This window comes from Osmia bicornis, unplaced genomic scaffold, assembly GCF_907164935.1.
Source record: "Osmia bicornis bicornis unplaced genomic scaffold, iOsmBic2.1, whole genome shotgun sequence".
Lineage (NCBI taxonomy): Eukaryota > Metazoa > Arthropoda > Insecta > Hymenoptera > Megachilidae > Osmia > Osmia bicornis.
The window spans coordinates 385,553-398,901 of NW_025791458.1; the positions used below are offsets into that span (position 1 = coordinate 385,553).

The 13,349-nt window shown below is 36.9% G+C and overlaps 2 protein-coding genes across 2 annotated transcripts; both read right to left on the bottom strand.

Annotated features, from left to right (window-relative positions):
- Positions 1–416: 416 nt before the first annotated feature.
- LOC123989259 lies at positions 417–2,870 on the bottom strand. Its single transcript, XM_046289979.1, has 2 exons — positions 1,889–2,870; positions 417–1,732 (listed from the first exon to the last, which is right to left on the bottom strand). Exons 1-2 carry the CDS (start codon positions 2,868–2,870, stop codon positions 417–419), a joined length of 2,298 nt encoding a protein of 765 aa, XP_046145935.1.
- Positions 2,871–6,309: 3,439 nt separating this feature from the next.
- On the bottom strand, positions 6,310–9,471 carry LOC114881923. Its single transcript, XM_046289980.1, has 4 exons — positions 9,339–9,471; positions 7,696–8,325; positions 6,688–6,758; positions 6,310–6,549 (listed from the first exon to the last, which is right to left on the bottom strand). The coding sequence occupies exons 1-4, from the start codon at positions 9,469–9,471 to the stop codon at positions 6,310–6,312; spliced, it is 1,074 nt and encodes a 357-aa protein (XP_046145936.1).
- Between the last annotated feature and the right edge of the window lie 3,878 nt (positions 9,472–13,349).

The following is a 13,349-nucleotide window of genomic DNA, read 5'->3' on the forward strand; positions in this document are numbered from 1 at the left end:
AAACCTGGCAATTCATTCTTAGCAAATTCACTATGGTTAAAGAACGTATTAATTTTTTACAATTAAATAATAATTAATAGTGGACTTCCACACCACCTTTGAGGTTCCACTAATGGCGCGGTAGATTTTTTTATAGTGGATCTTCGCCTGGAGCCCTATTGTACCACTTTATAAATTGTCAGCTCACGTTAGGTCGCCTCTGACTGTATTTGTTATTGTGTCTATTATATATAAACTAAACTACTTTATACTAGTTTGTCACATGCTTATCCAAACTACCAACTATACTAAAAGTAAATACAAAATCACATTCTACGAAAAGTTATAAATTGTCAGCTCACGTTAGATCGCCTCTGACTGTATTTATTGTGATAGATAAGTAGAAAGGCAGACATTCTGAAAATGAAAACAGTCTTTCACATATTTTGCAATTTCCGTACCTTTGCAGTTGGTTTGTGAAATGAAGTTTTAGGGCGTCGCAATTCTTGACCGAGCCATATCGTATCTTTATGAATTTTTACTTTCATCATAAAATATGCTATTTTTTTTTCGATGTTCGTTGCACGTACTACTGTCAAACCAACCACAAAGCTGAGGTGAATTGTTAACACCTTGTACAAAATACGGAAATATTTGATCAAGAATGCCCTCTTCAGCCCGTAAAGTAGGATACATTTTATCAAAAATAGCATTAAATATACGAAATACAAAAGAAAATTTCTTCCAAAATCTGAATCATTATTTGTCTTATAGGCACGAAGAAATATTAAAATCTGTTCATTTCGTGAAAGAACTGTTGTACTATCTAATAATTCTGCCTTGCATATGTCGCAGTTGGTTTTTCTAATATTTTTCCTAGCGACATATCCTGCAAAATATTCAATAGCACATGATTCTAAGGTGTGGGCAGTTTCAGATACTTGTTGCAAGATATCAGCGATGATAGTATCACTTGTATCCTCTGCTTCTAGGCTTTGACGGGATTCACTGCTGTCACAATTAACAGAAAGTGACGAATTTTCGGTACTAGTTGACGCAACATTTTCCGAAGATTGTGGCAAAGTGAAAAGATTACAATCTTCGTCATCTAAACAATTTGCAGATTGCGATGGCATCATTAAATTTAACATCATATTTTTCTGCAAATTCAATCTAAATGTTTTCGCGGACGGATTTTGTTCATAATTGCCCGCGTTATGCCTGATCATAGAAAATAAATTTTCTATTGGATCTTGTTGTAATCGCGACGTCATTAAATATGACGCACCTTCATCGCGAATGTCACGCCATAATTGTATCGTCGCGTTAATTGATAGCTGCAAGCCTCTGAAGCACGGAGGACGTACCTGCCGACCCTTTTGAATCACAAACCAATTTGCACATGCTGTTGCCTGTCTTATCAAATTTTCTTCTATTTGAGGATTTCTATTTGATAAGGCACACTTTTGCGGATTAGCATCATGTGCGGTTCGACTGTTTAAATTATCGAATAAATCATTCAACAGTCGAACAAAACATGCATTTTTCGCAACAGTGTCGCTTTGGATTTGCCCTTGTGTGCTGGCCGTTAACAAAGCTGCTGAAACTGTTCGACTAAACACTTGTAAAGCGAGCCTACAATTCATTCGCTCGAATACATTCGGTCGAATATGCTTCTCTGACAATTTTACGACTGCCCTAGTGCCTTTGTTTCGTTCCAGGTCCCATAGAGATGATATATCTGACCATGAAACTACAGAATCGTTGATTTTAAGATTATATTGTAATAAATTGTTACGAATGTTTTTAAATATATGCAAATAATCATGAAGAAAATAAATTTTATTTCCTTCATGTATTATATATGGTTTATCAAGAGATACTTTGCGATCTACTACCGATCTGTTACCAGAGCCTTGATCGCAAACAATTGCACGTACACGTAAACCAGTGCTACAGACAGCAGCAATTACCGCCTCAAGCACATTCAACAAGTTTATAGTTGATATGTTGCTGTTACTTATGAAATAAGCAACCGGTTGCTTCCAATTATAAAATAAACCGCGAACCATGAAAACTAAGGCTTGCGTCCCTGGTTTCATCTCAGATCCAAAGGCACCATAATCTTGGAAACCTTCAATTTTTTGTTTTTTGGAGTGAAAATCAAAGGACTTCTTTATTGTCATTTCGTCGAACAGTAACACGCAATTTCGTTCTGAATCATCCATCCACGATACCTTTTTACGTAACTGTGTAAAAAAGGTCGTACAAATGCCTGGCCACATTTCGATGCTTCCAAACCATCTACTAATTGTCCTAGGACATGGTAAATGGAAACCGAAATTGTCACGAAGTTTTCGGAATAAACTCGGTGACGAATAATGCATCGATAAACAAATCTGTTGCTCGTCCGCAGAAAATACAGGATGCGGATACAATTGCATTAACATAAACGTCTTTACATTGTTGGAAACTTTGTCCTTTATGTTTCGATCGAAATCTAACTCCGTCATTTTGTACGACTCTAATTTACGTTTTAATACTAATATTTGTTTATTTTTGCTCGCTAGCAGTTTACGCAATTTCTGCGTTGCTAATTTGAGCTGATTAATTTGTTTTTGCTTTCTTGTAGAAAGCAATTCGCGTGAATACTTACGACTGTTACGCGTAGGCGCAGGCTGTTCATTATTTTTACGCAAATCATATAATACCGGTACGGCATCCTTCTTCAACTTTATGTTCACTACCTTGTCTTCTTCGGCAAAATGTCTTGTACAAATGTACCGCCGTTTTAACTGTCCATCAGTTAACTCCGCGAAATCATCATTACCACTATTCATGATCCACTCTATTAATCGATTATTGTCTTTAACTGGAAATGAATATAACATTTCGGTTGTTTTGATACGTGACGTAACACCACAACCGCGATAAACACATTTCTTATATGATGTGCGCGTATCACGAGATGTCATTTTTGAAACAGAATGTAAGCGGTTAAAAATCAGAAATCTACCCGTTCGCACTGCTTGCTTACGTTCTTTAGACTGAAAACACGTAACGCGATGACACTCGACCCTTAGGAACGAATACACATAAACTTCGGCGGGCAACATGTATCGGTGAATGCAGAAACTTGGGTATCTGCAGTGACTGTTCCGGATAGCTGTAACTGTTAGTGATTGTTTAGAAACACCTCGCTTTCTGTTCATAATATTGAAAAATGTTGCACTGAATTTATAGAAAAGGTGCTCCCCCTCCGTTTACAGAAACAGTAAGCAAGCGGTCGTCGCTCTTGTTGCTATAGACGCATACGTATAGGTATAATTCATTATAGTAATAACTCGTGAAAAAAGTAGAAAGTAGTAATTTCGTCATTAGATATCGCCTTTTTTCAGACACATAATATATAATACCTATTTTTAATTGCTTTTGTTCATTTCTTAGAATTGCTTAATAAAGGGTATAGCCGGGTAAGGGGGTGAACAGTGCCTTTAGACCAAATTGATCAATGAACATACCAATCAATAGACCAAAGAAAATCATTTGTGCCAAGCATAAACTCAGTTTATGACATGACCGGACCTATTAAGGACGAACCGAAAATTAAATTCTGACTCTATTGTATAAAATAATAAAAGACTGGAAATTACCTGGACTAGGAAAACATCTTGACTTCAAAATAGCTTTTCGTCGAGGAACTGTAATAAACTGTTTTTACAAATCCTCGTGCCTGTGTTCCGTTGAACGGTCAGAACATACAGTGGGCAAAAAAAGTAGGTATTCATACACCGTTTAAAACAGAATACCTCATTTAAAATTGGACCAAATGACTTCAGGTTTTTTGAGAAGCTATAAAAATTAATTTACTAACATATGTGCTTTTGTTGCTTTAAAAAGTTACAATTTGTTGAAATCGTGAAAAAAATAGAGAAGGGTAATTTTTGTACATTCTTATGTGAGCCCATAATGAAAATTTAAAATGTCTTTCGTAGATTTAAATAAGTTATGTGTATGCTGAAAATTTCATCGAAATCGATCTATGCACTTAGAAGTTACAAGTAATTAAAATTTTATAATTTTAAGAACAGAACTAGTCACGTTCTTAAATGAAAAGTCGCGATTTTCGGAAATTTTAATTACTTGTAACTTGATTATCTATTGATCTATTAATTGATATGTTCATTGATCAATTTCGTCTAAAGGCACTTACATTTATTTTTGTAATTAATTTATTATTCTCACGAAACTGTTGCCAGCCGCTTAACAGCGGCCGGATTTAAATATATAACCTAACCTAACCTAATACATCAGTAATATTCATTTGTAATTGAGTCAGAATATATGAATTGACGGTGGAAAGCACCGAAGCGATAGCGCACACGGATGGAAGCAGATATATGCTTGTGTGCGAAGTGCGAAGTGCGAAGTGCGAATACTAGTTGCAATACATATGGAAACAGATGTGGCAACATTGCAGTCATACTATATGTGCGTGCGTCTCTTCACCTTACCGTAATCGATAAGGTAGTTGTACCAGTGAGGTATGGTAACAGAAGAACTGCTAAAACAGGCACGACTGTTATACCGACTGTGGAAACCTCTCTTCATACTGGGGCGTCCTCGCCCCAGAAATGACCATCCTTCGGTAACAAAGGCATGTCCAGTCGACGATCGCCAATCGCCTCACCGACGCGGCGTGAATGTGTCAGTAAATCTGGAGCCAACTTCACTGCGACAAGTTCATTGCAACTCACTGTACATACAGTAAAACCTGGATAAATGCAACCAAGATTGGGACCCAGTGGTTGCATTTATCCAAGCGAGGTGTCGAATCTCGGGTTACACGCGACGACCAGCCAAGCGTGAACGTAGAAAGGGACAGACAGTGGCGGAAAGAGAGAGGTCCGATGATCAAAGGAAAGAGCCGAAACGTATCGGTGTGACTAATGCTAATTGAAGTATAAAACTTTTTTATTTTTGACTTTTTTTTTATTGAAACTTTTACTAACGCATTGGTGAAATTTTTTTTATTAAAATGGTACCAAACACGATATAGTTTCAATTATAATTACTTGCTAAAATTGATGTTAAAGGTTGGCGAAAAGCAACAGAGATCGAAATCAAAACCAGTTGCGGTGTCGACTCTGGTTTCAAAGGTTTCATTTATCCAGGCAAGGTGGCGATTCTGGGCATTTAATGTTGCATTTATCCAAGCGAGGTGTCGATTCTGCGTCCGTACACATGTTTTCTATTCAGCCGACATGCCGATTCTGAATCCGTACACATCTTTTGTATTCAGCCGACATCATTTATGTTCAGTCGTGGTGTCAATTCTATGTTGTTTATTCGATTACTATTGTTTATAAATATAATTCAAACTATATAGTGTTTGGTGTCATTTTAATCAGAAAAATTTCACCAATGCGTTAGTAAAAGTTTCAGTAAAAAAAAGTCAAAAATAAAAAAGTTTTATAGTTGAATTAGTATTAGTCACATCGATACGTTTCGGCTCTTTCCTTTGATCATCGGACCTCTCTCTTTCCACCACTGTCTGTCCTTTTCTACGTTCACGCTTGGCTGCTCGTCGCGTGTAACCCGAGATTCGACACCTCGACTGGATATATGCAACGCCTGGGTCCCAGTGTTTGTTGCATATATCCAAGTTTTACTGTACTGTGGTTGAACGATTTCCCCCTTACCAATTAGCCAGGCGATAATATCGTTTTTCTTCCACCCCATGGTGGGAAATTTTTCTACTTTGGTGCTGTGATATGGAGCATTGCCCATCACTATCACAAAAATGTGCGAAACCAATCGAAAAATACAACGCCATTCATTTCTCCGTGGTAGTCTTCCACATTTTTTTTTGGATTGGAAACAAAGGAGGGCTCCGGGTACGAACCCATCCTATGACCCGACATGTCTTATTATTAAGCGTTTGCCTCTATTTGCGGGGGGTCGTATGCCTGTGGACAGGCCCCTTTCTTCCGCGTTTGCGGGACAGGTAACAGAAGTGTCCACCCAAAGTTTTTTTTCGGACATCTCCTGCGTTTATCCACGATTCGTCGAGGTAGTAAATTGGCCGTCCTTTAGCACGATATTTTTGGATGTTTTCTATGTATTCCTGCCTCCAGGCGATGATGTTCTCCTTCTCTATGAGCGCGTTATTACGCGCGCTAACCATATATTTGAACTCCATTCGCTTTAAAAGGCGGTATAGCGACGTTCGGCTAAAGTTTGGAAGCTCTGGATCCAGGTTCACGGCTTGCAATATTTTATGACCGTTCGGAATTTCCCGTCGCAACTAAAACTCATGTACCTTCCTCCTTATGGCCAGTATATCGTGGACGTCTTCTCCAAAATATTCATCCGCGGTCTCTTTTTATATGGGGACGTCACGCTTCCTGTAGCCTTATATTCCGAAAGAGTCTTAGAAATTGTTACTTGACCGATTCCAGTCTGTCTAGATATCATTTGTAAGATAGGTCTGTATCTCATTTCCGGATGGTCAACCTTCAGATTTTCGTACAGGTTTACGATCATCATCCTTTGCGAAGATACAACGAACTACAAAAACAATTATGTATGATTTCAAATACACATATTTTATGTACAGAAAAAAGAAATGTTTCGCAGTTATGATATTGAAATGGCGAAAATGAAAAAAATTTATTTCAATTATATATCTTCATAACGCCAGCTTACCTTTCCCGATGGATTTCTCTTTCTTGGAGATTCGCCAGGCGGTCCCGGTACTCCTTCCTCCATTTCACACACTTTTTAAACAAAAAATAAATACAATAACATAAAAAATAAAAAATATGAAATATAAAATGAAATATACAATATAAAAGAAATACTTACACAAAAATAATACAATACAGAAAGAAATACACTCCACAAAAATAATCCAACACACTTGAACAAAACAGCCCTTCACTACCCGGTATACACTCCAAATGATGCACTTTCGCGTAGATGCACCGCGTGGAAGCGCCACAGCGACGCGGTGCGCAAGCGCATGGAAGTGAAAATTTCGCCAATCAGAGCCAAGATGCGCAAGAATGAACGAAAACTCGTCTTTTTCCGGTTACAGACTCTGGTGAACTCGACAATATACAATTGATGTCGGTCGCCGCGCTGCTGTCTGCAAAAACAGTAGAAAAGCGGCGATCCCATACTAAAGGTCGATTTATATTATCCGTTCAGACACGGGCCGTTTCCGATCAGTTAGGTTCCGACAAAAACGATGTAGTATTTATATCATCAGTTCACGCCCGACAACGACAGGCAGCGAACGTTAATCGCTATCGTTCGAAAATGTTTTCACATTTATCTTTAAAAGATTTGTGCTGCATAGCCTTACTGTTGGATGAAGAGGAAGAAAATAAGAAAAGAAAGCGACGTTTTGGCACCCATAGAATGTTAAAAAAAAGAAAAATTAGTGGAGAATATTGGACGTTATTTAGACAATTAATGGACGATGAAGAAAAATTCTTACAATACTTTAGGATGCCTATTTACGATTTTAATATTCTTTTGGGGAAAATAGAAAATTCCATTAAAAAACAAAATACAACTTTCAAGGAGGCTATAGGTCCAAGAGAAAAACTAGCAGTATGTTTGAGGTAAATTTTTATATTATAATAATAAAATACATATAAAAATATAAAAGTTAAACTTATTTATTAAATGTTTGTATAAAAATTTGACGCAGTACATATCGTGTTTGGTTCTTGTGGATGAGTTGGTTGTGTAATGGTTCTATTGTACTTGGTGATGGTGTGGGTGTTGAACTTAATGACTGTGATGAAAAATGATGGCAATTTATATTTGAAAGCTCTTGTAATTGTAATTCACTAATTATAGAAGAAATGCGGGTTTTGGCAATTATCTGATTGTATGGAGTTAGTTTTTTTACAGTTAAAGCTGTACTTTTGAAAAATAAATCTATTTCGTCCATAGCTTTTTCTTCTTTAGTATTATGTAAAATATAATTCATTAAACTGTCTGAGGCTGTTCCTGTTCTTTTTCTTTTTTTTTGGCGGAATTGTGTTGATGTATGGCTAGCTTGAGAAGGTGCTGGTGTTTCTATGAAATTGCTATTGTCTTCTATTGTGGTTGTGTCATCTACATCTTGGTTTGATTCCTCACTGACATTGATTTGTATTGATGTAACGGTTTCTCGTTCCTTCATATACTTTGTCAAAAATGACATTTCGTCTTCATATTTCCACTTCTTTACCTTATTTGCGGCTTGTCCACTTTTTGTATCATTTTTCCTTTTTAATGATCTGCGATAACAATCTCGTAAATTGTTCCAATGTTTTTTGCATTCATTAGCTGAAAAGATTAAATAAAGTTAATAATTATCATAAGTAGAATAGCAATTAGATCTAACATATATGCCTTATTTCAGATTTTTAGCAACCGGTGATTCATACAGAACCATATCATTCAGTTACCGGCTAGGCCATACTACTGTTTCACTTATTGTACTTGAGGTTTGCAATGCAATAATTAAACATCTCTTGTCCGAGTACATGAATATACCCAGTCGAGAAAAATGGCTCGAAATAGCTGATGAATTTTGGAAAGCATGGAATTTTCCTAATTGTATTGGTGCTTTGGACGGAAAGCATGTAACTATTACTGCACCACCTAACAGTGGTTCACTTTATTTTAACTACAAAAAAACATTTTCCATCGTCTTGTTGGCTTTGGTAGATGCCAACTATAAATTTACAGCAGTTGACATCGGATCGTACGGAAAAAATAGCGATGGGGGTATATTTTCTAATTCCAAATTGGGAAAATACTTAGCACTTAATAAGCTTAATGTACCGGAGGACAAAAAATTACCGCATACTAATTTTTTGATGCCTCATGTGATCGTCGGCGATGAAGCCTACCCTTTAAAGACGTACTTATTAAGACCGTATCCGAAACCGCAACTTAATGATCCCGCTAAACAACATTATAACTATCGGCATTCGCGAGCAAGAAGGGTATCAGAAAATGCGTTCGGAATTTTATCGCAAAGATTTCGAATCTATCAGAGAAAAATTCAGTTAAATCCGGAACATGCAGATAAAATTATTTTGACAACTTGCATTTTACATAATTGTATCATATCCTCTCGCAATTTTGAACCACCAGCTATGGCACCTTTAGGAAGAACTGTGCAAAATCTTCCATTACAAGGTGGTAGTAGTACTACTACAGCGTTCCATATAAGAGATACATTTAAGGACTTCTTTAACAGCGAATTTGGAAGTATGGAATGGTTGCATACAAGAAACTAATATTTGCAAGAATATCACTAAGGAAAATATAATACGATTATTGTTGCTTACCTGGTTGATTTAAAATTTCTCCTATCTCCTTCCAGGCAGCATCCTTTTTGTAGTTGTCACTATAATTTTTTTCTTCCTGATTATACAAAAAAGTATAATGCCTCACTATTTCTATCAATTTTTCGTTCTGCATTATTATATCTTGCTCAGACCACGTCTGTTCTATCTTCAGATTTTGTCTGAACCAAATGCATATCATACGACAGCGTCCGTTCGGTCGCATTTCGATTGTTTCAGTCACGTATCGCTTCAGTCAAATTATTCTTTTCGAGAATGTCGGTCGTCTTATGTCGGAAACGGAACGCGTCGGAAACGGAACGCGTCGGAACCGATTCATGACGGTATATATAAACACTCGTATTCAATAACACAGAACAATATTTGTCGGAACCTAACTGATCGGAACCTAACTGATCCGTGTCTGAACGGATAATATAAATCGACCTTAATGCGTACGTTGTCACGGGCTCACACGGATGGCCAGAATTCAATGTGTTAGTTTCGACAGTTTTTCGAAAATATCTCGAAAACTAAGGCCGAGCGGCGGTTATATGTATAGGAAAAAGTTGTTCAAAATGTTGAGTTTTACAATATATTTAAATTTCATCAAAATCGATGAGGTGTAACCTAATCTCAATAATTGCCAAAAGTTGTTCGAAATGTAGAGTTTTACAACATATTTAAATTTCATGAAAATCGGTGAGGTGTAACCTAATCTCAATAATTACCGGAGACCCTTCCACCCTATTTATTTTTGCATTAACTGACATCATAGAAATCTGCGAAAATGAAAATTGCAAACAAAGCGCGGTAAAACCTTCAAAAGGTGGTATCCAAGTCGCTCCATTTGATACCTTAAAGCAGAAACCGTACCCTTCCAAATTCTGTCGGAATTTGTCGATTATAGCGATTTGGTGCAGTGATATTGCATTTCAGACCTCAAATGCAGTACCGCATGAGTATTCGTTTCGGCTTTAAAATTCAGGCTTTTAAACACTGTCCAACAAATTTTAACTTTCTTTCTGTATTCCGATTCCCACTGGGTGAATCTTATAGTGTTTTGTACGCTGATTACGAATCTGCAAACCGTTTTGCTCCTATACGTACAGTTTTTGAGAAATTAGATTTTGAAGAAAAAAAAAAACATATTTTTCAGATTTAAACAAATTTTCTGACGTAATTATAAAAGATATTGAAATTCTATTTATACTAAAAGATTCTGTGGACTTTCTTGAATACAACGATACCTATATCTATCCGACTTCGAGAGGGAGGTGTGAACACTCGATTCGATGTGTTTTTTTTTTCCCGTTAAAAAAACATTTTGCATTTTTTCATTGCTAACGATTTTTTTTGCAAGAACGTAATGCTTGATTTATATTTTTCACCGATTACCGCGAGACGGATAGACCAGTCGGATCGGAAATTTTGCATCTTGTAGAGTATATCTTCCAATTGGTCCTGCAAAAAAATTTTGGTATTTTTTCATTCCTAACGACTTTTATCGCAAAATACGTAATACTTCATTTATATCTTCCGGCGTTTATGCTGCAGGGAATGTACCGATAGTGATGAAACCTTTCACATTTAGTAGGAGGTATATCCGCGATGATCGCACTTGCAAAAATTTATGAAATTTGTTGTTTATTAACAACTTAAATTCGGTCAATTTTTTTTCGGTTTATGGTTATTAGCTAAGCAACAGAAGTCTAAAATCATCTTACACTATCCTACAAATACTACTGGTTCCACTAAAAAGTGTCAAATAATTTCTATTTCGTTTATACCAATATTCCATAGCTATTAATAATATCTACTTAATCGTTAAACCATACCAAATACATTTCAAAGTTTTCGGAGGCGGCGCAAAATTATAAACTTTTCTTCTACTAGGAAGATCCTAGTTCAGGCGTCGGCAACCTATGACAAATGACCCATTTGATAATTTCAAGTAAACAACATTCAACGGGAATCAATATACCTATTGCGGATTAACCATACTGCAGTTCACGAGAGACCATACTTTACTTGCGCAGCTCAGTAGGTCTGGGGACATTTTTAATAACGTGTGTGATATAATTTTTTCTTTGAAAAATAATAGGAATTTCGTTGTAGCGTGTATCTTTACCATATCATCATCGGTTATCAGTTATCGTACGTCATATACACTCCCTCGGAAAATTAGAGGAACACCCACTTTTTACGTAGAAATTATGCGAACTTCAAATGGACGTAACTTCGGTCCGAAAAGTTATATTGAAGTGAGCAATATACATAACAGGTTAAAGGGCCAATGGTCTTCTTTTGAAACCTGTTTGAGGAATTTTCAAATTTATTAAAATTTTGAAGTTATGTAGCTTTGAAGAAATATTAACAGTAATTGTAATTTTTTCAATCGAATTTCTCTGTCCCTGTCGGCTCAGCAGAAATTTTTTTCTTAGCTGTAACAATTAGACAGGAAAGTCTGTTTCTTTAGCTTTAATTCTTTCTCTTCAAACACCTTGTGTGATTTTTTTTGCCGGAGTTATTCAAGTTTAAAGTAAACAAATCATTCTCAACTTTCATGACCTGTATTTAGCGACCAGTTCCACTTACAGGAATTAAAAGAAATGCAAATTAAAAGTCAAACAGTCAGCTTCGACACTGTATTATCAGATATCATAAGGAGACCATTCCACCCTATTTATTTTTGCATTAACTGACATCATAGAAATCTGCGAAAATGAAAGTTAGAAACAAAGCGCGATAAAACCTTCAAATGGTGGTATTCAAGTGGCACCATTTGATACCTTGAAGCAGAAACCATACCCTTTCAAATTCCGTCGGAATTTTTCGATTATAGCGATCTGGTGCAGTGATATTGCGTTTTAAATATAGGGTAAGTTGAAATTTATCACAATCATTCGATTCTCGTATTTTTAGAATGTGTTTGAACATGTGTGCGTGCGTTTGTGTGTGTAAGAGAAAGAATAGGTTTGTGTGTGTATGGGGGGGGGGATATTTTTTGTGTTATTAATTCCAATTTTTCCTTGTTTTTTTAATTTTTGCATTTCTTTTCAAAAGTGAAATTTTGACAATACAGTTTTGGTTTATCATCAATAGCGCGTATTACGACCATTCGCTTGACATACTGCTTGTAACCGGTGTCTCATACTAATGCATAGACGAATACTATCCTGCGGTATTTCATCGTACATCTCAATTAGGGCCTGGCTAAGTTCTTCAAGATTTGTTGGATGCGGCTGTCTTTGTCTAAGACTTCGACCGAGCATATCCCAAACATGCTCAATCGGATTTAAGTCCGGGCTAGTAGGCGGGTGTGCTAACAAAGTGATAGCGTTAGCTAGGAAAAAGTCTTTGCAGATGTTGGCAACGTGTGGACGTGTGTTATCTTGCATGAATATGAATGATCTTCCAAATCTTCTTGTTAAGGGTAGCACTTGTGGTATCAATATTTACGAATAATGACAAGAGGTGAGCGACTATTCATTGATATGGCACCCCATACGTGTGGATGATAACGCTCTCCTGGACGGCGATAGACACCGTATACCGATACGTGCATCATTTCCGTAGAGACAAAAACGTGACTCATCAGAAAACCAAGTATTGTCCGTTCACGACAAGTTGGCGAGTCAAGGTCATGCTCTCACTCTATTCCACCTCTCTAGCTACCACATGCATGTTCCTTATTGGCTGAGGCCGGTGACAAAGGTTGACGACGAACATATCGGGACCGAGTGAAATAGAATGATTTCACAGCATTGACATAACCTCCTAATTAAAGTGTCAGCTATAAAAAGATACAATTTCTTGCTTTCTATCTATTGCCGCTAGAGCTCGGCAATTGGGAGGCTACGTCAATGCTGCAAAGTTATCATTCTATTTCACTTTGTCCAGATATGCTCGTCGTCGTCCTTTGTCACTGGCCGCAGCCAATAACGACATAGCGCACGGGAGCAGGAGAGGTGGAACAGAGTGAGAAAGTAAACAATCTGCCTCGCCAACTTG

Bases quoted from the DNA above. Each gene is read 5' to 3' on its own strand.
- LOC123989259 (XM_046289979.1), bottom strand. From the start codon at position 2,870: ATGTTATATTCATTTCCAGTTAAAGACAATAATCGATTAATAGAGTGG. The intron at 1,733-1,888 runs GTAACAGATCGG...ACGATTCTGTAG, and splicing joins TGTTTGCGATCAAGGCTCTG to TTTCATGGTCAGATATATCA.
- LOC114881923 (XM_046289980.1), bottom strand. From the start codon at position 9,471: ATGCAGAACGAAAAATTGATAGAAATAGTGAGGCATTATACTTTTTTG. The intron at 8,326-9,338 runs GTAAGCAACAAT...TAATCTTTTCAG, and splicing joins AGAAATTTTAAATCAACCAG to CTAATGAATGCAAAAAACAT. The intron at 6,759-7,695 runs GTCAAATTTTTA...TTGTTTAAAAAG, and splicing joins CCAAACACGATATGTACTGC to TGTGTGAAATGGAGGAAGGA.